The 26,313-nt window shown below is 46.6% G+C and overlaps 2 protein-coding genes across 5 annotated transcripts in view; one reads left to right on the top strand and one right to left on the bottom strand.

Annotated features, from left to right (window-relative positions):
* Nucleotides 1–20,794, bottom strand: part of gps2 (G protein pathway suppressor 2) — a 29,681-nt gene extending 8,887 nt beyond the window's left edge. For 2 of the 4 annotated variants that reach the window (XM_069920202.1, XM_069920205.1), the window contains exons 1-8: nt 20,688–20,794; nt 11,229–11,357; nt 9,002–9,111; nt 7,773–7,891; nt 5,831–5,910; nt 4,070–4,146; nt 2,128–2,296; nt 1,091–1,177 (exon numbers count right to left, since the gene is read on the bottom strand). In XM_069920202.1, the coding sequence (XP_069776303.1) occupies nt 1,091–1,177; nt 2,128–2,296; nt 4,070–4,146; nt 5,831–5,910; nt 7,773–7,891; nt 9,002–9,111; nt 11,229–11,322 (736 nt within the window). In that variant the 5' untranslated portion in view covers nt 11,323–11,357; nt 20,688–20,794. The remainder of the gene's footprint in view (nt 1–1,090; nt 1,178–2,127; nt 2,297–4,069; nt 4,147–5,830; nt 5,911–7,772; nt 7,892–9,001; nt 9,112–11,228; nt 11,358–20,687) is intronic. The other 2 variants (XM_069920204.1, XM_069920206.1) reach the window with 2 other exon arrangements.
* A 141-nt stretch (nt 20,795–20,935) lies between these two features.
* neurl4 (neuralized E3 ubiquitin protein ligase 4) overlaps nt 20,936–26,313 on the top strand; it is an 86,390-nt gene continuing 81,012 nt past the window's right edge. The window contains exons 1-2 of the mRNA XM_069920168.1: nt 20,936–21,121; nt 24,566–24,959. Of these exons, the coding sequence (XP_069776269.1) occupies nt 20,957–21,121; nt 24,566–24,959 (559 nt within the window). The 5' untranslated portion in view covers nt 20,936–20,956. The remainder of the gene's footprint in view (nt 21,122–24,565; nt 24,960–26,313) is intronic.

Genomic DNA, 26,313 nt, shown 5'->3' with positions numbered 1-26,313 from the left:
GGTGTCTGTGGGAACAATAGGGGATTTCTGGAACCACTGGGTGCCACAGGGACTTGAGTACATCTGGATGGTGACAACTTGTTATAATTTAAACAAAGCACTGAGTTCCTTGGAGCTTACTTAACTAGTGACCTATCATGGACACACATCTCCTCACGTCATAAAGGTGCAACAACGACTGTACTTTCTGAGAAGACAAGTAGGTGAAGCTATCAGCTGCTCCCGTCGAGGAAGAGATGCAGGTGTATCAGAGCCAGCACCACCAGGCTGAGGAACAGCTTCTTCCCACGGGCAGTGAGAACACTGAATGACCAAAGGAACTGCTCACACTGACCCTCCGAGCCCCTCATATTCATGAAGCAATATTTATTTATTTATCTATATCTATATATATCTATATATAGATATATATAGATATATATACACACATAGACACACACACACACACACAAGGAAAGTAATGCAGACATAAGGAGAATGATTCACACCCGGACAATGGCACTGAAATAGCATTGCGCTAACTGCTACGCCAACCGCACACCTTATATATAATGCATTGTGTATGTGTGAGTGTGCATGTGGTATGCATGTGTGTTATACACAGATAGATACACACACACACACACACACACACACATATATATATGAATATTAGTCCTGCATATGTATTGCTTGTCTGTTTGTGTGTTATGTCTGGGTGTGTGTCTGTGTATTTTGCATTGAGGACCGGAGAATGCTGTTTTGTCATTGTACTTGTTCAATCAAACTTGACTCAACTAAATAGTGTGTAACTGAAGTGATGTAATATTTTATCAGTGATTTATTGTAATCACTGAGTAAACCACCTTCGTCAAAGGATGAGGAAACAGCCCACATACATAATAATTGCATGCATAAAAATATAAAATAAATATGTACGTCTCCCCACTCCCGTTGAGAACTGTAACCCCTCTGTGGTTCCCATCCAAACCATCAACCAAGTCCTTCTGCAGATCCTGCCAGACCAGCCTCTCCTGGATTTTCTCTCTCATTTGCAGCACCTGCAGCTTTACGTGATGCACCCCTCTCTCGCCCGCTGATGGGGCCTTACCTTGTTGAGGGGTGAAGTGTCCATGGACTGCATACGCGGTCTGCTGGTGGGGAAGGTACGCCGACATGGCTTGGAAGGCTGAAGGCCCTGGCGAAAGGATACGTGGTTACACTCGGCACATGTAACAGGACACCTGGGCATCTCATCCGTCGTACGGCAAGTACAATGCAATACAAAAGCGTGGAGTCACAGAGGGAGATCAGTTGGACCGGAGCAAAGGTAACACAATTTTACTTAGTGTGAGGTTCATTCAGGAGTTTGGTAACAGCAGGGAGGAAATTGTCCTTGAACCTGTTCATCCTAACATTCGCTTTCAATGAATCAATATCAAATATAACGTAGCGGCCACCAGGCCAGGTCTCATGAGACCTGCTTACTCGTAAATACACTAAAATGTAGATTAAAAAATCTTACTGAAATGGAAGGGGGGGGGGGGGGTCCAAATAAAGTACTTATTTAGTGACACAGCATGGTAAGAGATGTTTCTGGCCTACGAGCCCATGGTGACCAATACACCACTTAATTTACCAATCCTGTGGGAGGAAACCAGAGCCCCCAGAGGAAAGTAATGCAGACATAAGGAGAATGATTCACACCCGGACACTGGCACTGTAATAGCATTGCGCTAACTGCTACGCCAACTGCACCATCTTATATATTATAATGCACTGTGTATGTGTGAGTGTGCATGTGGTATACATGTGTGTTATACACAGATACACACACACACACACACACTGTGTCTTGCGCGTGTACGGTGTGTATGTGTGTGTGGTGTGCGTGCACACACTGTGGTCTGGAGAAATGCTTTTTTGTCTGGTTGGACGTGTACCGTTAGATGATAGTGACCTCGGTGAAATTGTTTGGGCAGGAGAGGGGCTCAGTGATCTGGAGGTTAAGGTTCACATTTACAGAAGTTCAGGGCCACAGAGCACCAGAATGCAGAAGTGAGGAGGGGAGAGAAAACAAAATTCATCTCACCCAAGCAACAAGGCAGACCCTGCGTAGGGAAAATGCGAGGTTCCTGGTTGGCTCACCTCGGAGCTGCTGGCTGCTGGCGTAAGTCACGGCTTGCCCTGGTCCATATGGTGGTCCATGTGGTGTCTGGTTCACCGGGTAACTGCCGTGTCCTGCTTGGGCAGCTTGGTACTGAGGATGGTCAGTCTGTCCTGCTGCGAAACCCCCCTGGCCTGAGAATGCACGGGTCTGGGAAGGGAAAGGCAAGTGTGAGATGGTGGGGGGGAATATTGCTGAGTGAAAGATGGGGAGAGAGAAGGTGGAGGGAGTGAAAGGGGGAGGGAGAGAAAGGGGGAGGGTGAGAAAGGGGGAGGGTGAGAAAGGGGGAGGGTGAGAAAGGGGAGGGTGAGAAAGGGGGAGGGTGAGAAAGGGGGAGGGAGAGAAAGGGGGAAGGAGAGAAAGGGGGAAGGAGAGAAAGGGGGAGGGAGAGGGGCCGCAGTTTGGTAGTGCATGAGGCCACGCACAGACATATTGGAGTGGGATTGAAATAAATGGCCACTGAGAGGTCCACAAATCTCAGCTCATTTGTGTATTACACTCAACTCTGGCGTCTGCAGGATTTCTTGCTTCACTGGATGTCAGGTCAGTTGCCAGGAAGGAGGGTGGGATGCGGGGCGCAGTGTTGGTCGGGTTTGGTCAGGCTGAATCCATCTCACTTGCCTCTGACGGCTTCTGCAAGGTAGAGCACTGCTTGGTCACGGTGGTCTGGACCTTCGGCAGGTCAATGTGCGATACACCTCTGCAGGATGGCACAGTGGTCTGGACCCTTGGAGAGGAGGGTGTGTGTGATCCACCTCCACGGGACAGCAATCCCGGAAGATGGCCCTCACAAACTCAAACCTTACACCTTGATGAAGGGCCCAGAGCCTTTACTTCCTCCGGATGCTGCGTGCCATGCTGCATTTCTTGAGCACTTTTTGTTTGTTGTACTCGACACTGACGTATGCAGACTTTCCTGTTTATCTCAGATGCTTACCATGAGTTAGATTTCACCCATTCACCCCATGCTGAGTGCCAGCCGAGGTTTCCCATCATCCAATTCCCCTCGACCCTGTAATTATTCTTCCACATACACATATAGCGCTTCTTTGCCAATTTCCAACAACAGGGGCGGGTTACAGGAGGGAGAAGGTCTGCGGATGCAGGAACCTTGAAGAAGCAACGAGAAGCTGGAGGGACTCAGAGTCCAGGAGTCTCCATGGGGAGAGGCACTCAGTCACCATTGATCATGATGTGGAAATGCCGACGGTCCATTTCTGAGTTACAGAGTGTAGAAGCAGACCCTTCAGCCCGACTTGCCCCTGCCAACCAAAACGTCCCACCCACACTGCTTGTCTTTGGACCACATCCTTTTGTCAGTGAAACACAAAAGTCTGCAGACACTATGATTGCAGTCAAAACACAGAAATGTTAGAGGAACTCAGCCGGTCTCGCAGCGCCCACAGGAGTTAAAGATACATTACCAACATTTCGAGCCTGAGCCCTCTTTCAAGGAATGAGCAAAATGAGACAGGCATCTACATTAAAGGCTGGGGAGCTGGGGGAAGAATGGAAGGGAGAGGAGTACAGATCAAGAGACAAAAGCTGTTAATTGGATAAGAGGAGAGGTGAGAAAGGAGATAGGGAAAGAGAGAGATTAAAAAAGAATGGGGGTGGGTGTTCTAACGGAAACCGGAGAAGTCAATGTTAATGCCATCCAGTTGGATGGTGCCCAGATGGAAGATGAGGTGTTGTTCCTCCAATTTGTGGGAGGTCTCAGCCTAACCATGCATGAGATAGTGGACAGAGATGTCAGCAGGGGAATGGGATGGGGAATTGAAATAGGTGGCCACTGGGAGATCCACGCCTTTGTGGCAGGCAGAGCAAGGTCAATGAAGCAATCGCCAGTCCAGTGTCTCCAATGTAGAATGGACAGGGGTGGGGAGAGGGGGGAGGTGGTGTAAAAGAAAATAAATCACCCACCTGAGCGATGGCACCAGATGTGAACATCTGCGATTTTGGGCGATCTCCCAGCAGTCCGGCTGATCTCCCATGACCTTCTGAAACAAAAAAGGGGTCAGATGAAAGCAGACCACTTTCATGTTTCATTTGGGGTGGGGGTAGAAAGGGGAATTGGAGGTGATGAGGGAGTGAGAGTTGGTAGTGACGGTGAGGGGAAGGTGATGGGGGAGTTGGAAGTGTTGGGGAGGTGCTTGGGAGTTGGAGGTGAAGGGGGGGTGTTAGAGGTGATGGGAGGGGGGTGTTAGAGGTGATGGGAGGGGGGTGTTGGAGGTGATGGGAGGGGGGTGTTGGAGGTCATGGGAGGGGAGGATTAGAACAGAGTGCACTCACTGCACCGTAAAAATCCCGAGACCACACAGCACATACAGAGGCCATGCTCCTATGAATCCAATTTGACACATCGATAGGAACGTCTGAAATAGGAGCAGGAGTCGGCCATCTGGCTCATTGAGCCTGCTCCGCCATTCAATAGCACCAGTGATCTGGCACAGGACTCAGCTCACCTGTTCCCCATAACCCTTAATTGCCCCGTTGTTCAAAAATCTGTGTTTAATATAAATTTAAGGAGAATGAGAATATGTGGCAGCAGAATTGTGCAAAACTTGCTATACATTTCTGTAAATACACTATTTAAAATAAATTAGTGCAAAATAAGAGAAAGTGAGGTAGTATCTGTGGTTCATTGTCCATTCAAGAATCTGATGGTGGAGGGGAAGAAGCTGTCCTTGTGGCGCTGAGTGATTGTCTTCAGGCTCCTGGATCTCCTTCCCGATAGTAGCAGAGTGAAGAGGGCATGGCCTGGGTGGTGGGGGTTCTTGAAGATAGAAGGTGCTTTATTCAGACACTGCCTCTTGTAGATGTCCTTGATAGGATGGTGCCCGTGATGCCACTAGCCAAGTAACAAAACTTTGTAGTCCTTTCCTGTCCTGTGTATTGGCACCTCCGTACCAGACAGTGATACAACCAGACAGAATGCTCTCTATGATACACCAAGGGGTTGTGGAAATGGCAGCTAGCACTACTTCCTCAGGCAGAAAATGTGGAGGAACAGCGAGATCTTGGGGTCTAGGTCCAGGTCCGAGGGTTGCTGTGAAAGTAGACCGGGTAATTATGTCACCTCTCATCTCATCCTCCATTGCTTGAAAGAGAAAAGCTCCAAAATGTCAACCTTGCTCCTCAAGAAATGTTCTCCAATCCAGGCAACATCCTGATAAATCTCTTCTGCACCTTCTTTGAAACTTCTGCATTCTTCCTGCAATGAGGCGATCAGAACTGAACGCAATGTTCCAAGTGTGGTCTCATCAGTTTTATAGAGGTGCAATATTATCTCACAGATTTTGAACTCAATCCTCTAACTAATGAAGGCCAGCATATCATAGGCCTTCTTAACAATCCTATCAACCTGTGTGGCAATGTTGAGGGATCTATGGGTTTGGACCCCAAGGTCCCTCTGTTCTTCTACATTATAAGAATCCTGCAGAGCACACACATGCGCACCCACGTACACACAGACACGCATCCATGCACACTCACATACACCCTACACACGCATGCACAGATGCATGCACAAACTCATTCACACACAGGTACTCACATTCAGACAGACACACATCTGATGCACGCATGCACAGAGAGAGACACACACACACCTGATGTACGCATGCACAGACACACATCTCTCACTGTAAGAGTTTGAGTGCAAGTGTGACAATGTGCTTGTACCTTGTACGTTGATCAGGTGCGGGCCGGAGTGGATTGCCAGAGCCTGTGGATAGGCTGCCTGCGTCAGGGTGCTCAGGTCACTGGAAAGACAGGTTACAAGATAGAAGAACAATCAGGCTATGAGTTCACAGGGCAGAGCCAGGATTAGGGAGCTGACTGTCCAGAGCTGGGAAGTACCCTGAACGCTGCCACCTGCCTCTCTGCCTTTTCCCCCTATGAAAGGTGGAATCATCTCAGGCTCCTGCAGCTGTCACCAGCACGCAGTACTGCAACGCCAAAGCATTCTCCACTCCAGAAACACAACTGTTCTGCAGCACGACAGAATGTTCCCCTCCGCAAATAGGTGCAACCAGGTGGTGGAGCGGGTCTGGTTGGTGATGAGTGGAACCGGATGGGGAGGGGATGATGGGGAAATGGAGCTAGGTGATGGGAGAGATGGAGGGACAAACAAAAGGAAAGGCCAGCCAGGTGGTGGAGCGGGGCTGGTTGGTGATGGGTGGAACCGGATGGGGAGGGGATGATGGGGAAATGGAGCTAGGTGATGGGAGAGATGGGAGGGACAAACAAAAGGAAAGGCAAACCAGGTGGATAGGTGTGTGTGGAAGGAGAGCAGTGGAGCAGATTCCTACAAATAGAACCTTCGCTCACCACAGCTCAAATACAGGCCCTTTGGCTCATCCGATCTGTGCCAATTTTTCTGCCTCATCCCTCTAGCCTGCTCCCATCCCACATCCCTCTGTACCCCTACATGTCTTATACAAATTTACCATCACATCCCAACTCCTGAACTCAATACTTTGATTTATGAAGGCCACCAAACTACAGGAAAGATATCAATAAGATAAAAGAGTGCAGAGAAGATTTACTAGGATTTCGGCCAGACTTCAGGAACTGAGTTACAGGGAAATGCTGAACAGGTTTGGACTTTATTCCTTGGAGCGTAGAAGAATGAGGGAAGATTTGATAGAGGTATTTAAAATTATGAGGGGGATAGACAGAGTAAATGTAAGTTGGCTTTTTCCACTGAGGGTGGGTGAGATACAAACCAGAGGACACGGAAAAGTTTAGGAGGAACACGAAGGGGAACTTCTTCACACAGAGAGTGGTGGGAGTGTGGAACGAACTGCCAGCTGAGGTGAATGTGGGCTCAATTTTAATATTTAAGAAGAATTTAGACAGGTACATGGATGGGAGGGCATTGGAGGAATAAGGACAGGGTTCAGGTCAGTGGGACTAGGCAAAAAAAAAATGGTTAGGCACAGATTAAAAGGGTGAAGGAGCCTGTTTCTATGCTATAGGGTCCTATGGTTCTAGCATTGCATTTGCCTTCACCCTTGTCTCAACATGCAAGTTTACCTTTTGGTTATTCTGCAAGAGGACTCCCAGGTCCCTTTGCAACTGGGTATTTTCAATTTTCTCCCCATTAAAAAAAATAGTCCATTTATTTTTTTCTACCAAAGTGCATGACTGTAGACTGTCTGACATTTGCACCCTTTATAGTTCCTGTATCTGTGCAACCAGAACTGCACTCAGTGTTTCACATGTGGCTTCACCAATGTCCTTTGTCGCCAAAACACGATATCTCACCTCCATGTCCTGTGCCAAACACCTTTTCTACCACCCAGACCACCTGCGTCGCCAGAGAACCATGTACTTCTGAGTTTCTCTGCTCTACAACTCTCTTCAGGATCAACTTCCCAAAATGCCACACCTCGTACTTATCCAAATTTATCTCAATTTGCCAGACCTTGTGAGCCACAATCCCATCGTGACCTTGCAACTTCCATCATTGTCCAACCTCCCACCATGTGCCGGCCCTAACAGGCAAGATCCACCCTGGGAAACTTTTAACAGTGGTGTGCCCCACATAGTTCCCCTGTCACCTATTGTTTCTTGGACACTGGGAGAGGATAAAGAACACGCCCCCATCCAGCCCCCCTACCTCTGTTCCTTCATCTTGGCACGGCGCTTTTCCTCCTCGTGCAAGACTTTCTTCAGCTGCAGGAACAGCTGGTGTTTTTCCTCCTGCAGATTCTGCAGCTTCAATTCCATCTTGGAGATCTGAGGGCAGCGAGGGAGCGAGGGGTCAGCAGGGCACCCATGTTGTTCCTCGCTGAGGCAAGGAAAGGAGCTCTCACCAGACTCTGGGCAGGATGCCTCCAATGTCTCTCCTGTCCCTCAACAATTTCTACAAGTGCTTCATCAAAAGCTGGGTGCTTCGCAGCGTGGGACCAGAGTTGGTCTGCTCGAGAGGGGAAGAAGCTGCAGAAGACGGTGAATGCAGCTCAGGGCATCTCGCCAACTTCTCTCTCCTCCATGAACTCCATGCACATACCTTGCTGCCTAGGAATGGTAGCCGACACTCTGAAGGACCTGTCATACCCCAGTCACATGCTCTTCTCTCTCGTCCAATCTTGAGAAGGCTCTGTGAAAATTCACACCAACTGGGCTTAAAGACCAGTTCTTACCCACAGCCATCGGGCTCCTCATTGACCCCCTCCCCCCCCCCACCACCACAGCTGGGCTCTCATGTTGACAATTTTATTGCAATCATTCTCTCTGCAATCATGTGTCAGTGATAACCTGTGGAGTGCTCACAGAAGTGTGTGTGTGTGTGTGTGTGTGCTCTGTGAGGATGGGTTGGGACTCTCGATGGCAATGCACCTTGAATGGGACCTTTGTGGGTCGTTTGATTTAACTTGTAAATTGCTTCAAGTTTGTCAGGGGAAGGGGGCGGGTCTTGTTTGTTTTAACTCTCTGTTGTTGTGGTTATCCCTCGTCCAGGTAGTGATAGCAAGATTGGTTTGCATAAGGATGTACGCGTCTCCCATTGTCAATAAAGCTTACGGTTTAAAATCACCACATGTCCTGCACTGTCACTCTTTGAACCTTTCATACTTGTTCCCAACAATCGGCATGGATATGAGAAAAGCGAGGTTTAGGGGTGTAAGGGAGGAAAGGTCAGATTGTTGTGGAGTGAGTTTACTTGGGTCGGCACAACATTGTGGGCCGAAGGGCCTGCACTGTGCTGGAATGTTCCGATTTCATTGATGGGAACAAGGCATCAATGGTGAATGGGTGGGGTGGGGACACGCCAGGCCTGTCTCTATGCTCTTGGTGTCTCCTCATCAGCCCATCCCTCATGTGGAGCTGCTCTCCGCCCCTTCTCACCTGCTCCTTGGTCTCCTCCAGTGACATCCGCTCCTCCATCTCTTTCTTCCTCTTCCTTTCCTGTTCTTCCTTCATCTTCTGTTCCATCATCTTGTCCACCTCCTCCTCCTCTGCAATGGGACACAGGGATAGGGTCAGAAGCTTCCTGCACATGGAGAAAAGAGGAGGGAAAGCCTTCCCTTCCCGATTCCCTCCGCCCAGGGACCTCATTCCCCTGGATCTCCATCTTAGGTGGAATTTACATTGGGGATAAAAAGTATCAAAAGTCCTGAATAAGTCCTGATGAGATGCGTTGATCATGTGGATGGCAGAGGCTTTTTCCCCAGGGGTGAAATGGCCAACACGAGGGGGTGTAGTTTTAAGGTGCTTGAGAGTAAGTACAGAGGGGGATGTTATTCACACAGAGAGGAGTGGGTGCAGGGAATTTGCCGCCAGCAACGGTGGTTGAGGCAGGGACAACAGGGTCTTTTAAGAGACCGTTAGACAGGTTCATGGAACTGAGAAAAACGAAGAGTTATGCAGTAGAGAAATTCTAGACAGTTGAAGTAGTTTATTTCGTGAGCACAACACTCTGGGCTGAAGGGCCTGTACTGTGCTGCAGATTCCTATGTTGTATTTCATATTCTAGCAGAAAAAATATTGATCTGAGGATGACGTGTGAGCTGTCTCCAAGACAGCGTATCCGAGGAAAGCATCTAGTCCAGGCAGAATACACAGCCGAGTGCTGAAAACCTGTTCTGACCATCTTGCTAATATCTTCAACACCTTCCTCCAACAGGGCATGGTACCCATCTGTTGCAAACAGGCCTCAATCGTACCAGTGCCCAAGAGTTTATTGAGACACAGCACAGCAACAGGCCTTTTCGGCGCACGAGTCCATACCGCCAAACCTCTGTACATTTCGTACGGTGGGAGAAAATAGGAGCCCCTGGGTAAAACCCATGCAGATACGGGGAGAACTTACAAAATCCTTCCAGACAGTACAGGATTTGAACCCCAGTCCTAGACGCTGTCACAGTGTTGCATTAACCGCTATGCTAATCGTGTCGACTGTGTGAAAAGTGTGATAACCTGCCTAGAATTTGCTGGCCCTTAATTTAAGGTGTCTGGAAAAAAACTTGGGGAGGGGTGAGGGTTAAGGTCAAGGCGATTGGGAATTGTATCACTGCAATAAAGACCCTTAACCCTTGAAAGACCCTTGAATATCGGTCTCCACCAAACTGCCAGTTCCGAGCGCTTGTGCTCAAAATCGTCTGTCCCCAGGATCCCAGAGAGAGAGAACATTGACAGTCTCCAAAGGGGAAAATTCAGAACGTCCTCTGAGACATGGCGAGGGAATATCATCTCTGGTCTAAATGGATCTGAACAGATGAAACACAAAGGTTTGTTGAACAGGGTGACTAACATGAACAAGAGCCTTTCTTCAAGAAAGAAGAATAAGAGCCTTATTCAAGAAAATGCCCAAACAAGAAGGTGTTGGGGGGGAAATAGCAGGTGATAGGTAGGTACATGCACCCAGTCCACAGCCCTCCGTACCTGTCCAAATACTTCTTAAATGTTAAAATTAAGCCCGCATTCACCACCTCAGCTTGTTCCACATTTCCACTAATCTGTGTGAAGAAGTACTCCTTAATGTTCCCCCAAAACCTTTCCCCTATCACCCTTAACCAGGGCCTCTAGTTTGTATCTCATCAACCCTCAGTGGAAAAAAACTTACTTGCATTTACTCTATCTGTACCCCTCACAATTTTAAATACCTTGATCAAATCTCCCCTTATTCTTCTACACTCCAGGGAATCAAGTCCTTACTATTTAACCTTTCCCTGCAACTCAGTTTCTCAAATCCCGGCAACATCCGATTAAATTTTCTCTGCACTCTTTCAATCTTATTGATATCTTTCCTTCGTTTCACCACTCTCACAAAGGGCCTCCTGAGCAACTTCTCTCCTACACTCTCTACTGCAGTTAACCTGATAAAGTGTTCCAGCTTGAAGTGTCCACCATCTCTCTATCCCCAACAGTTGGTGCTCGACCCGCTGGGTTCTCCCAGCAGATAGTGTTTAGCACCAGATTCCAGCACCTGCCCCTTGCTACCATGCCAATTGGAGGCCCCATGTCTTCAATCTCCCGATGACACTGACTGCTCAGGGACTTCAAAAAGGTGCCACGAAAATGTTGCTCCATTTGCCCTTTGGTTTGTTCAGAGGCCCCCTCCCCCACCACACACCTTGCCGTTTCCGCGCTCTCTCCTTCATGACATGCTGGTGCAGTGCCCGCGCCATTGCGCTCGACATCTTGGGGCGTTCCAGTAAGGCTGGCATCGTCTCAGATTCGGGAAGGAACCAGACACTAGAAGCTGTGTGAGGGAGCAAGGCAAGTCCATTATCGTCTGACTGTACATCTACAAACTGAGGAAACAGTGTTTCTCCGTACCACGGTACACACATACACATCACATAATAATCACATACAGTAAAACCCCTGCTATCCAGCACATATGGGATTAGTAGATTCCGGATAAGTGATTTTCCCAGTTGCTTGAGATTATGAGATGATGAACTAACAGCAAGGTGAACCTATTTTTAGCTTCTGTATTTTTTATCTATTTATTTTCTACCTTTTTTTTGCCTGTTGCTTTAAGCTGCGGTTGTTTGAATTCTGGATAACAGGGGTTTTACTGTACATACATAAAGAGATAATATAAAATAACTAAACATTTTGGGATGATTTACTCAGTTACAGGACACCGTTCATCAACCTCAACCTGCGGCAAGAAGCTATTCCCTAGCCTGAGTCTTGATATTGATGCTCCTGTGCCTCCTTCCTGATGGTAGTGGGTCAAAGATATCTTGAAGAAGGGCTCAAGCCCAAAACATTGGTTATGTGTCTGTATCTTTGCTATATAAAGTACGCTGTTTGACCTGCTGAGTTTCTCCAGCATTGTGTTTTACAAAGATACCATATGCTGGATGGAAAGAGTCCTCAATAATTCTTTGAGCCCTATTGAAGCAATTCTCCCAGTGAATGTCATCAATAGAGGAAAGGGAGACCCCAGTGATCTTCATGGCCGTTTTGATGACTCTCAGTATTGTCATCCAGTCCGATGCTTTGCAGCTCCCATCCCACACAGTGATGCAGCCGGACAGGTCACTGTCAATTGTGCTCCTGTAAAATGTTCTCATGATGGGAGCTGGTAGCCTTGTCCTCCTCAGACTCCTGAGGAAGTGTAGGGGCTGCTACACCTTCCCAACCAATGGAACACATCGAGTGGGAGAGGCCGCAGCAAATGATCGCCAACTGTTTGTATAGTATGTTGTTCCAACGCCATCCGGGAGAGGACAGTCTGTGACTCACTGTCCCTTCCAATGGATCCATTCATCAACTCCCTTCTCCCACACCCAATACAAGGGACACATGGTACAAACCAGCCTGAGCTATGGACCCTCAACTCCAGAGAAACCTTAATACATTGACTCATATTATCACAACTATTATAATGGAACAAATGATGTTATATTGAGTAATATCATTAAAAACTTCCATCACATTACTAAATACAAACGCCCATGAAAGGCTGAACTAACTTTAGCAAGGCTAGAGGAGCAGAATTAGGCCAATCAAGTCTGTCCGGCCATTCGAATAATTCCTGATGTATTTTTCTTTTCAACCCCATTCTCCTGCCTGTGGCCTTTGATGCCCTTACTAATCAAAGACCTATCAACTTTTGCTTTAAATCTTCCCAGTGACTTGCCCTCCACACCTCTCTCTCTCGCTGAAGAAATTCCTCCTCATCTCTGTTCTAAAGGGTCGTCCTTTTATTCTGAAGCTGTGCCCTCTTGTTCCCTCACTCCTACCACTGGAAACATCCTCTCCATCCAGCCCTTTCAATATTTTCTCTCTATATTAGTTATAATGTAATACTATTAATGGCTCCCATAACATTATGAAATTCAAATGCCCAACGTGTTCCTTCCTTGGAAAGGGAGAACAACTTTTCTTTCTCTCTACACATAGTAATTCTTTCTTATCAGTCTTCATTACCCAATGAGCTGAATACCTTCCATGCCTACCTCAAGCTCTAAGAGAATCCCTGCAAAGGCTGAGGACCCTGTGATATCTGTCTCTGAGCTGACATCAGAATATCATTCAAGAGGGTGAGCCCTCACAAGGTGCCAGGCCCTGATGCATACCTGGGGGTAACTGAAAATCTGCACCAACCAACTAGCTGGAGTCCTCAAGGACATTTTCAACCTCTCATTGCTGCAATCAGAGGTTCCCACCTGCTTCAAAAGGGCATCAATCATCCCAGTGCCCAAGAACAGTAGAGTGAGCTGCCTCAAAGACTGTAGACATCTACTGTGATGAAATGCTTTGAGAGGTTGGTCATGCCCAGAATTAACACGTACCTAAGCAAAGGTTTGGACCCGTATCAGTTCAATACCATTATTCCCTCAGTGCTGGTCAACAAGTTCCAAACCCTGAGCTTCTGCACCCCAAACTGCAACTGGATCCTTGACTTCCCCATTGGAAGACCACAGTCAGTATGAATTGGAAACAACATCGCCTCCTCACTGATTATCAACACGGGCTCTAATGACTGTGTGCCAGGCACAATTCCAATGTTATCTACAAATTTGCCAGTGACAGAATCACAAATGGGAATGAAGAAGTGTACAGGAGGAAGTTAGATCAGCTCACTGAATGGTGCAACAACAACAACTTTGCAATCAATGTTAGCAAAACCAAGGAGATGACTGTGGACTTCAGGAGGAAGACAGGAGAACACGACCCAGTCTTCATCGACAGCTCAGCAGTAGAGAGGGTCAAGAACTTCAAATTCCTGGGACGTGGCAAGATGGCGTAGAGTCTAGATGTGCAATCTCGACCTCTCTGGCCAGACTTTTAAATACCTGTTTTTTAACCCTTTGTTTTCAAGTTTAAATGTTTAAAATTTTAGTTTAAAGTATTAAGGAATTATTATGGCCACTAATGGTAAAAAGACTAAATCTCAAGTGCATAAGAAGTTACATTTTCGAAGTGCTGAAGATTTGGGGCCTAGACGACTTGGTACAGCCCCAGGCTTAATCTCTTCATTGTCTAAACCCCAAAGATTGCCTGTGGGGGCTGAAAAAAAGCCTATTACTCACCAAATGAAGGATGGCGCTGGAATTATTCGTTCTCCGGAAGAAGGTGTGTGTTCCCAAAAAGTGGACCCCGATTTGGAAAGCCTTTTGATTTCAATGGAGGGAGCACATAGGAAGACGACTCCATTGTTGGAAATGCATCAGGTAGCATTTCAATCTGAAGAAATCGTTTTTCTTCATGAATTGATGAAAAAACAACGAGATACGGGGGAAGACCAGCGGCGACCCCCTGAGGAAGTCGGAGTGCCGTCACTGGGAGTCCAGACCCGCAGTAAAACTTTTAAAATGCCTTCTGCTGAGTTGCAGCAGGAGCTGAAGTTACTTTGTTCTGCCACTATGTCAGAGAGAGCAGAGCTGAGCTTTACTGAATCACAGTGTATGCAATTAAATGGTTATTCAAGCTGTTATAAAACCTTTGTTGATATCTCAAATGAATGAAATGGTTCAAATGAATGCTAGTATAAGTTCAGAATTAAAGACATGTGTGGATGCATCTTACGAAGAATTTAAAAAATTTCAGACTGCTTTTTTGGACTGTAAACAACAAGTGACTTCTAACACAGAAAAAGTGTTGAAGGTGGAAAAATCAATCATAGAATTAGGAGAACGTGAGAAAGAGCTAGAAAGAAAAATAGATTATTTGGAGAATCAAAGCAGAAGGAATAATGTGAAAATTGTTGGTTTGCCAGAAGGTATAGAAGGACAAGATCCTCTTCGTTTCTTTAAAGACTGGATTCCGCAAATATTAGGGCAAGAATTTTTCTCTGGGGGATTGGCACTGGAAAGAGCCCATAGAGCTTTGAGAAGAACATCCTCAGCTGGACAACCACCGAAACCGGTGATAATTCGATGTTTGAGTTATTTGGATAGAGAAGCAATACTTCGACTTGCAGTACAAAATGCGAGACAACGACAAACTCCATTATTGATTCAGAATAACAGTCTTTTTCTTATCCTGATCTGAGACAAGAGGTCATTCAATGTCAACGTCGATTCAATCCAGTTAAAGAAGTTTTGTGGCGTAAAGGTTATAAGTCTACTTTTCGTTACCCTGCAGTGTTGAAGGTGTTTTATGGAGACTATCAATTTCGGTTTTTTGAAACTGATCGTGAAGCAATGATTTTTGCTGATTCATTGCCAGATATAAGAGGATAAAGAAGTAGTCTACCATTATCTCCTAAAGAAAAATTTGGTTGCTCTGGAAACTGAAGAAATGGGAAAAACAGGAATGGAAAGAGTCTACCTCCTTCTGAAATGGGATCTTAGAGGTTGGAATCTTCTGGATGAAAAGAAGAATTTTCTTATTCTATATTTTCTTTTGTTATTATGATATTTTGATGTTATTGACTGTTTGGCTGGGGAGGGAGAGATTTGCACTAAGTTCTTTACTAGTCATCAGCCACTGGTGGGTGACCCACACCTAATTTTTGTTTAGGGGATTACTACCTTTTGGTAGTTTTTTTTGGGGGGGGGTCTTTTTTTTCTCTTTATTTTTTTTATTTTAATGATTTTTTTTAGTTTTTAATTTGTGATTTTTTTTATTGGAGGGCCTATATACGTTGATTTGAGTTTTTATATAATGATATTACTGGTATTTAGTAATAATAGTAGATATGTCAAAGTTGAGGTTTGCTACTTTTAATGTTCGAGGATTAAATAGTCGGATTAAACGTAAGTGAGTCTTTGCATATATTAAGAAAATGAAAATTGATATTGCCTTTTTACAAGAAATACATTTGAATGTGAAGGAAAGCGTGAAATTAAAAAGGGACTGGGTTGGGCATGTATATTCTTCTTCATTTAATTCTAGAGCTAAAGGTGTAGCAATTTTGATACATAAAAATTTATCTTTTGAATTACAATCAATGGAGGAAAAGGCAGGATGTATTCTTAAATTGAATTGTAAGATTTTTAGTGAATTTTGGACTTTACTTAATATTTATGCCCCAAATGCAGATGAAATATTTATTTCGGATGCATTTTTATGTTTGGGTCAGGTTAATGATAATATTTTAGTTGGTGGTCATTTTAATTGTGTTTTGGAACCTTTATTAGATAAATCTCCAAAGAAAGTTAAGAAATCCAAGATGGCAATTCAGGTCCAAGCGTTGATGAAATATCTTAATTTAGTAGATATTTGGAGACATCTGAATCTGACAGAGAAAGATTTTTCCTTTTATTCATCTAGACATGATTCGTTTTCAAGGATTGACTTCTTTTTAGTATCGGCACATTTACAAGGGAAAATACAACAAGCGAAATATAAAAGTAGGGTGATTTCAGATAATTCTCTGTTATATTTTACATATGAAACTTCTGAGAAAATTCAAATAGCCTATTGTTGGAGATTTAATACAATGTAAAAAAAATATGGAATTTATTGATTATTTGAAAAAAACAAATTAATTTTTTTGAAAAAAATTCTAATTCTGTTCAAAGTAAGTTTGTATTATGGGATGCTATGAAAGCCTATTTGAGAAGACAAATAATTAGTTATACTTCTAAAATAAAAAAAAGAATCGATTAAATCAGAGTCTTGAATTAGAGAAACAGATCGATGAGTTAGAAAAGGAATTTCAGAAAGATGCTACAGAAGATCAGAAAATAGAATTATCTAGGCTGAAATTGAAATATAATACTTTGCAATCTTATCAATTTGAATGTGTGATTAATAGGACTAAACAACAGTATTAGGAATGGGGAGAGAAAGCACATAAGGTATTGGTGTGGCAATTAAAGAAAGAACATATATCAAGGACAGATATACTGTTAGACGAAATTCTCTTATTACTTATAAACCTCGTGAGATTAATGATGAATTTTATTCATTTTATAAAGTTATATACATCTGAAGGAAAACAGGAAACTGGATCGATTGATCTTTTTTTATCACAGTTGAATTTACCGATATTCGAGGATGGAGATATACAGGAGTTAAAAGAACCATTTACTGATTCAGAAATTAAAATAGCTATGTTGGAAATGCCGAATGGTAAATCGCCTGGTGATTCTGTATTTTCGGTTGAATTTTATAACATTTTTTTGTGATGATTTATCTCCAGTGTTTGGGGATGCATTACGTCAAGTTGGAGAACATTATGATTTATCTGAGTCTTGTTCTAGTGCTTTAATTACAGTAATTCCTAAAAAAGATAGAGATCCTTTGAAAGTATCTTCATATAGACCAATTTCATTGTTAAATGTAGATTATAAAATAATAGCTAAAATATTAGCGAATAGATTGGCTAAATTTTTACCAAAGTTGATTCATATTTATCGAACAGATTTTAAAAAGGATAGATATGCTTCAGATTAACATTTTGTACGTGATTAGTTTGCTTAATAGATTTCGACAATCTTTAGATCACCCGATGGTGATATCCTTAGATGCAGAAAAAGGATTTGATAGAGTTGAATGGAATTTTTTGTTTAAAATTTTGGAGAAATGTAAGTTTGGTCCTTCTTTTATTGGTTGGATCAGGGCTCTATATAGTAAACCGGTAGCTAGAGTATTGACAAATGGTTTGATTTCGGAATCTTTTAAGTTAACGCTATCAACTCGTCAAGGTTGTCCTTTATCACCAGCTTTGTTTGTGTTAGTGATTGAACCTTTAGCACAGTTGATAAGACAAAATACACAGATACAAGGTATGAAAGTTTTAAATGAGCAGTATAAAATTAATTTATTTGCTGATGATGTATTGGTTTATTTAATAAACCCAGCTCAGTCACTTTTGCATTTGAAGGAATGTTTAATACAATATGGATGTCTTTCTGGATATAAAGTTAATTGGGAAAAAATTGAAATATTACTGGTAAGTGAAGGAGATTATTAAGTTTATAAGAATGTTATTAATTTGAAGTGGACTGATCGAATTAAATATCTGGGGATAATTTTGAATGTTAATTATCAATCTTTATATAAATTAAATTATGCTCTGTTAATGAAAAAAATTAAAACTGATTTGATTAAATGGAAAGATTTACCTAATAATTTAATGGGAAGGATAAATACAATTAAGATGAATATCTTTCCACGTATACAATATTTGTTTCAATCTATTCCATATTTATTTGATAATTTTTTTTTCGAGATTTGAATAAAATGGTTAGGGATTTTTATGGAGGGGTAAATTTTTGAGAGTAGCTTTGAATAAATTAACTTGGAAATATGAGTTAGGAGGACTACGTTTACTACATTTTCAAAATTATTATGAGGCAGCCCAACTTAAATTTATTAGTTCATTGATTGATTTGGTACAGCCTCCTAGTTGGGCTAAAATTGAGATGGCAAGTATTTCTGAATTTGAAATACATCAATTTTTGTTTAGGTGGAATATAAATTTGTTACAACAATATAATGTGCCTATAGTAAAACAGTTAATGAAGTTATGGATAAAGAAAAATAAATGGCTGTAGGGGTAAATTATTGGCTTTGACTCCGTTGTATAATAATCAACTTATTTATTTTTCAATACATAATCAAAGTTTATTGCATTGGAGATTTAAAGGTGTGAAAAATTTGTGAGATTGTTTTAAAGAGGGTAAGTTTTTATCTTTTAATCAGATGAGGGAAGATTTTGGTATTGATAAGAATTCTTTATTTCTTTATTATCAAATTCGATCTTTGGTAAAATATATGTTTGGTAGAGATATGATTTTACCTAAAATGACTAAATTTGAAACTTTTCTTATGAAGGTACCAGAGAAGGGGTATATTTCATTTATGTATCAAATATTACAGGATGGTATGGATAAAAAGGGTTTGGATAGATCTAAAATTAAATGGGAAGTGGATATAGGTTTTATTTTTTCTGAAGATGATTGGTTAGATATCTGTTATGATAGTGTAAATGATAAATGCACGTTATGCAATGATTAATTACAAATTTTTTAGATCAATTATATTTGTCACCTGAAAAATTAAAAAAAAATGGTTTTAATGAATCAGATTTGATGTGGTGATACGGTTGGAACTTTTTTTCATGCAGTTTGGTTATGTATACATATACAATCTTTTTGGAAGAAAATTCAATCATTTTTAGAATACCTGTATAAGATTAAAATAGTTTTAGATCCAAAAGTATTTTTATTGGGTAGTTTGCAACCTCTGAAAGGTTTGGGATTAGATAAAATTCCATCTTGCTTTTGTATATTTAGCTTTATCCGTAGTGAAAAAATGTATTGCTAGTTCGTGGAAAGATACAAGTATGATTGATATTAATAGATGGCATAATGAGAAGAAATATTGTTTAATAATGGAAAAAATTACATATGTTTCACATAATTATAATTTTAAAATTAATAAGTGGCTGTTATATTCAGAATATTTACATTTCAATTTATATTGATTAGATTTTAATATGTATATTTAACTTTTTAAAAAATATTCTTTCTTTTTTCTTTTTTTATGGCTCTCCTTAGGAGAGTTGGCTGAACTTGGGGGGGGGGGGGGAGCAGATAATTGAGACGTATACACTGAAAGTCCACTGTGCACTATCCACATCTGTACTAGGAGTTCAGGAGCCTGATGGCTTGGGTGGGGGGGGGGGGGTGGGTGGCGAGGGAGAGGAAGCTGGTCCCCACTCTGTACACTTCTATCTGAATGGAGGTCAATCACGGAACTAGAAGAGCAGCAGAGAGGATCATTGGGGTCTCCCTTCAATTTCCCTTCAGCAATCACTACCACACTCCATCTTTTCACTGCTGCTGAATGTTCTGACCAAATCACCCCCTCTGCCAGATTGCCAGAGATCCTCTTCTATCCCTGATCTCCAGATTTCCCTTACGTCACCTATCTCCCTTTATGCCAGTCACTCAGATTCTGCCTTCTCTCCATCAAATCCATTTCTTCTGACAGCCCCTTCATGGATTCCTTCTACCTGCTGATCAATTCAGGTCCCTTCCCTCCCCCCGCGACTCCTCTACAAATATTTATTTTGATCCCCCTGCATTTCTTTCCCCAGTCCGATTCCCTTCAGTTTACTCTTCAAGCAGTCCCCTCTCCCTGGATTTTCACTGCTTCTCCTCCAAACATCCATTCCTTCTTTGATTCTTCCCCCATTCCCACTTTACCACTTCTCACCCCTTCCCCAGATTCCTCTACACTCCTCTCCCATTGCCCAGATTCAACTAAACTTCTCTCCCATTCCTCCATCATTCCCACTTCCCTCCCATCTCCCTCCCCTTCCTCATATCTCTCCCATCTCCTTCATCCCTCCCTCATACCCTTCCCATCTCCCTTTTACCCAGCCCTCCCATCTCCTTCATACCCTCCCGTTCCTCATACCTCTCCCATCTTCTTCATACCTCCCTCATACCCCTCGCATACCTCATCCCCACCCCTCCTATCTCCTTCATCCCCCCCCCCCCCCCCCCCCCCCCCACCCCATTCCTCGGCCTTGGCGGAGTTCCGGATCCTTCTCCCCGTTCCCAGATGCATCTCCCCTCGGATCTCCCCTCTCAGCCCGTTCCCCCCCCCCCTCAGACCCCACCACCCAATCTCTCCCCGCGGCCGGACGTCCACTCCCGCGGTGCCTCACCCGCTCCTTCTCCGTCGACCTCCCTCACTTCGCCGCCATGACAGGAACGGCCTCTCCCGGATGCGCGTCGCCCCGCAGCCGTAAAGTGGAGCGGCCCGCGGTCGCCAGACGTCGCGCGCCACAGCGCCCCTATCGTCCTAACGTCGGCGCCTAGCAGCCGTAAAGTGGAGCAGCCGGGGGGGGGGGGTCAATGGCGGTGTCGTAAAGCGGACGCGCCCCGCAGTCGCCAGACGTCGTGCGTCCCTGGGCCTCGCTCCGCTGCGGACAGCATGGCGGCGGAGTTCCATCCTCGCACTGGCAAGCTGGTGGCCCTGCTCCACGGAAATCGCACGGCCAAACGCAACAAGCCGACCGAGGAGTTTAACCACGGCCTGGCCATGAGCCGGGAGCCGCTGGGTGACGGGCAGCTCTTCCAGGTGTGCATCGACAGAAAGGTGAGCGACTTCTCCGGGGGCACCTGCCAGGAAACACCGGGGATCGAGGCCTACTATCCTGAGCAGGGCAGGGGACTTCGGCACAAGGCATACTGCCTGCAGTGATGACACCTCCCTGTGTGTAGGCGAGGAAGGGTAATCAAACGCCTGGTCCCACAAATGCAATAACGTTTCATCTTTTAACCTGCTGCTTAATCTCTGAGAACAACAGACCTCCAGCAGCCGGAGGGGAGGAAGGAGGGTGGGTCCCACGTGAGGAATTGTGAGTGGGGTCTGAGGGGAGTGGTGAGGGGGGGTCTGAGGGGAGTGGTGAGGGGGGGGTCTGAGGGGAATGGGGTGTGTGGAGAAGAGGGGTGTGTGTGGAGAAGAGGGGGGTGTGTGTGGAGAAGAGGGGGGTGTGTGTGGAGAAGAGGGGGGTGTGTGTGGAGAAGAGGGGGGTGTGTGGAGAAGAGGGGGGTGTGTGTGGAGAAGAGGGGGGTGTGTGTGGAGAAGAGGGGGGTGTGTGTGGAGAAGAGGGGGGTGTGTGTGGAGAAGAGGGGGGTGTGTGTGGAGAAGAGGGGGGTGTGTGTGGAGAAGAGGGGGGTGTGTGTGGAGAAGAGGGGGGTGTGTGTGGAGAAGAGGGGGCTGTGTGTGGAGAAGAGGGGGGTGTGTGTGGAGAAGAGGGGGGTGTGTGGGTGGGGTGATGGCTGCACTGAACAATAATGAAGGAACTAAAGTGTGTGAACTCCTTGGGACTGACTGATTCCCTCCTCTCCTCACCCCCACCTTCTATCTGTTTTTGCTTATTCCTGATGAAGGGCCCAGACCAGAAATGTTGGTTACCCTTCATTTCCAGTACGTGGTGTGTGACCTGCTGTGTTTCTCCAGCTCATTTTGGGTTGATAGGCTAGTTAAGAAGATGTGGGGTTCATTAAAAGGGGGATTGAGTTCAAGCGTCGAGTGATCATGTAACAACTCTACAAATCTCTGGTGAGACCACATGTGGAATATTGTGTTCCATTTTGTCACCTCATTACAGGAAGGATGGGGAAGCTGAGGAGCTTCGGCAGAGGAGCTTCACCAGAATATTGCCTGGATTGGAAAACAAGCCAAGTTTAGTAGAGCTGGGAATTTTCTCTTTGGAGCATAGAAGGATGAGAGGAGACTTGATAAAAGTCTACAAGATTCTGAGGGTCATAGATACAGTGGACAGTCAGCGACTTTTCCCTAGGGAAGGAATAGAGGACATATGTACAAAGAGAAGGGAGGGAGGTTTAGGGGAGATATCAGGGGTACGTTTTTTACACAGAGTTGTGGGTGTCTGAAGTGCCTTGCTGGGGTGGTGGTGGAGGCGAGTACATTAGGGGCATTTAAGAGACAGGCACGTGGATGGAAGAGAAATTACAGGGTAAGGAGGGTTTAGTGCTTTTATTTAAGGGCTATGTGGATTAACAATGGCGTGAAGCAAGGCTGTGTTCTCGCACCAACCCTCTTTTCAATCTTCTTCAGCATGATGCTGAACCAAGCCATGAAAGACCCCAACAATGAAGACGCTGTTTACATCCGGTACCGCACGGATGGCAGTCTCTTCAATCTGAGGCGCCTGCAAGCTCACACCAAGACACAAGAGAAACTTGTCCGTGAACTACTCTTTGCAGATGATGCCGCTTTAGTTGCCCATTCAGAGCCAGCTCTTCAGCGCTTGACGTCCTGCTTTGCGGAAACTGCCAAAATGTTTGGCCTGGAAGTCAGCCTGAAGAAAACTGAGGTCCTCCATCAGCCAGCTCCCCACCATGACTACCAGCCCCCCCACATCTCCATCGGGCACACAAAACTCAAAACGGTCAACCAGTTTACCTATCTCGGCTGCACCATTTCATCAGATGCAAGGATCGACAATGAGATAGACAACAGACTCGCCAAGGCAAATAGCGCCTTTGGAAGACTACACAATAGAGTCTGGAAAAACAACCAACTGAAAAACCTCACAAAGATAAGCGTATACAGAGCAGTTGTCATACCCACACTCCTGTTCGGCTCCGAATCATGGGTCCTCTACCGGCACCACCTACGGCTCCTAGAACGCTTCCACCAGCGTTGTCTCCGCTCCATCCTCAACATCCATTGGAGCGCTCACACCCCTAACGTCGAGGTACTCGAGATGGCAGAGGTCGACAGCATCGAGTCCACGCTGCTGAAGATCCAGCTGCGCTGGATGGGTCACGTCTCCAGAATGGAGGACCATCGCCTTCCCAAGATCGTATTATATGGCGAGCTCTCCACTGGCCACCGTGACAGAGGTGCACCAAAGAAAAGGTACAAGGACTGCCTAAAGAAATCTCTTGGTGCCTGCCACATTGACCACCGCCAGTGGGCTGATAACGCCTCAAACCGTGCATCTTGGCGCCTCACAGTTTGGCGGGCAGCAGCCTCCTTTGAAGAAGACCGCAGAGCCCACCTCACTGACAAAAGGCAAAGGAGGAAAAACCCAACACCCAACCCCAACCAACCAATTTTCCCTTGCAACCGCTGCAATCGTGTCTGCCTGTCCCGCATCGGACTGGTCAGCCACAAACGAGCCTGCAGCTGACGTGGACTTTTTTACCCCCTCCATAAATCTTCGTCCGCGAAGCCAAGCCAAAGAGAGATGTGGATTGGCACAACATCAAGGTCTGAAGGGCTGTAGTGTTCTGTGTTTCATGTGCCAGTTTATTATCAACTGACTGCAGAAAAATGGCCAGAAAAGACAGCATTTCTCCAGACCACGGTGCATGCGCAATATACGGCACATAGTGTACAGATTAGTGGTGGATGATTGCTTCTCAGACTGGAGGCCTGTGACTAGTGGTGTGCCTCAGGGATTGGTGCTGGGACCATTGTTGTTTGTCTTCTATATTAATGATCTGGATGATAATGTAAATTGGATCAGCAAATTTGCAGATGACACCAAGATTGGAGGTGGTGTGGACAGAAGAAGGTTTTCAAAGTTTGCAGAGGGGAGTGTGGGCAGGTGGTACGAGTTGCCAGCTGAGGAGTGAATACAGGCTCAATTTTAACATTTAATAAGAATTTGGATAGGTACATGGATGAAAGGGGGATGGAGAACTATGGACTGGGTGCAGGGTAGTGAGACCAGGTAGAATAATAGTTTGGCACAGACTAGAAGGGCCAAAGGGCCTGTTTCTGTGCTGTAATGTTCTATGTTTCAATAACAATTGCATGCACACAATTACACACGTGTGCGTGCACACACACTTACACAAGTGTGTGTTGTGTGGATTTGTTCTCTCCAAGCAGAGCAGTGTGAAAGGCAAACTGTTGGGAGTGCTCCTCTGACTGAGCTACCCTAGCTTTGGTGGGGAGGTGGGGGGGTTGTCCTGCAGGACCAGGGCTGACAGGAGGCTGAAGAAGGCCAGTGGGGATCCTCCTGCTCCACCTTGACTCTGCTCCCTTTTCCCCCGGCAGGTGAACTCCTGGAGTGGCTCCATCGAGATTGGGGTGACGGCCTCTGACCCGGCCACCCTGGACTTCCCCAGCAGCGCCACTGGCTTGAAGGGCGGCTCCTGGATCATCTCGGGCTGCTCGGTGCTGAGGGACGGCCGCTCGGTGCTGGAGGAGTACGGTCAGGATCTGGACCAGCTGAGTGAGGGCGACAAGGTGGGCATTCAGCGGACAGCCAGTGGCGAGCTGCACCTATGGGTGAATGGACGGGACTGCGGGGTAGCTGCCCTGGGCTTGCCGCCCCAAGTCTGGGCAGTGGTTGACCTATATGGCAAGTGCACGCAGGTGACGGTGCTGGGAAGCAGCAGCAGCGTTGTCCGGAGGGAGGAACCTCTCGGAGCTTCCGCCACCGAGGAAGGTAACTGCCTCTCTTTACCCCAACTCCCCCACCCCTTCAGCCTCCACTGCAGAAATGGAGGCTGCCGTGCAAGTTGGTTAGTCAGGCAGTATCTGTGGAGAGAGCTAGTCGGTTAGTGTTTTGGGTTGGGGCCTTTCATCAAGGTTGATACAACTGAGAGGAAGGGGCGGGGGAGAGGAGGAAGTGGCAGGGGAGGGGAGGAAGGTGCGGGGGTGGGGAGGAAGGTGCGGGGGAGGGGAGGAAGGGGCGGGGGAGGGGGAGGGGTGGAAGGGGCCGGGCGGGGGAGGGGAGGAAGGGGCCGGGCGGGGGAGGGGAGGAAGGGGCCGGGCGGGGGAGGGGAGGAAGGGGCCGGGCGGGGGAGGGGAGGAAGGGGCCGGGCGGGGGAGGGGAGGAAGGGGCCGGGCGGGGGAGGGGAGGAAGGGGCCGGGCGGGGGAGGGGAGGAAGGGGCCGGGCGGGGGAGGGGAGGAAGGGGCCGGGCGGGGGAGGGGAGGAAGGGGCCGGGCGGGGGAGGGGAGGAAGGGGCCGGGCGGGGGAGGGGAGGAAGGGGCCGGGCGGGGGAGGGGAGGAAGGGGCCGGGCGGGGGAGGGGAGGAAGGGGCCGGGCGGGGGAGGGGAGGAAGGGGCCGGGCGGGGGAGGGGAGGAAGGGGCCGGGCGGGGGAGGGGAGGAAGGGGCCGGGCGGGGGAGGGGAGGAAGGGGCCGGGCGGGGGAGGGGAGGAAGGGGCCGGGCGGGGGAGGGGAGGAAGGGGCCGGGCGGGGGAGGGGAGGAAGGGGCCGGGCGGGGGAGGGGAGGAAGGGGCCGGGCGGGGGAGGGGAGGAAGGGGCCGGGCGGGGGAGGGGAGGAAGGGGCCGGGCGGGGGAGGGGAGGAAGGGGCCGGGCGGGGGAGGGGAGGAAGGGGCCGGGCGGGGGAGGGGAGGAAGGGGCCGGGCGGGGGAGGGGAGGAAGGGGCCGGGCGGGGGGAGAGGAGGAAGGGGCGGGGGGAGAGGAGATCACAGGCCAAATGGTAGGTGGATACGGGTGAGAGGGTAGAAGGGAGGGGCAGCTCCTGAATGGGAAGGGGGTGGGGAGCTGGGGGAAAGGAGACAGGCTGTGGAAAGAGAGAGAGAGAGAGTTGGGGAGGGGATTAAAGGAAACAGGAGAAGTCATTTAATGCTGTCTTGTTGTATTGTGGTCAGACAGAATGTTAGTTTTTCTTTCATTTTGTCTGTAATTTGGCAGTGCCTAAGGCCACAAACAGGCATATCTGTGTGACAATGGGGTGTGGAATTGAAATGGGTGGCCAGTGGGAGATCATTGCTGCAGCAGTGGAAGGAACGAAGGTGATGAATGAAATAATCTCCCAGTCTGTATCCAA

Source organism: Narcine bancroftii, chromosome 2 (assembly GCF_036971445.1).
Source record: "Narcine bancroftii isolate sNarBan1 chromosome 2, sNarBan1.hap1, whole genome shotgun sequence".
Classification (NCBI taxonomy): domain Eukaryota; kingdom Metazoa; phylum Chordata; class Chondrichthyes; order Torpediniformes; family Narcinidae; genus Narcine; species Narcine bancroftii.
This window is presented reverse-complemented; position numbering and strand designations above follow the sequence as displayed.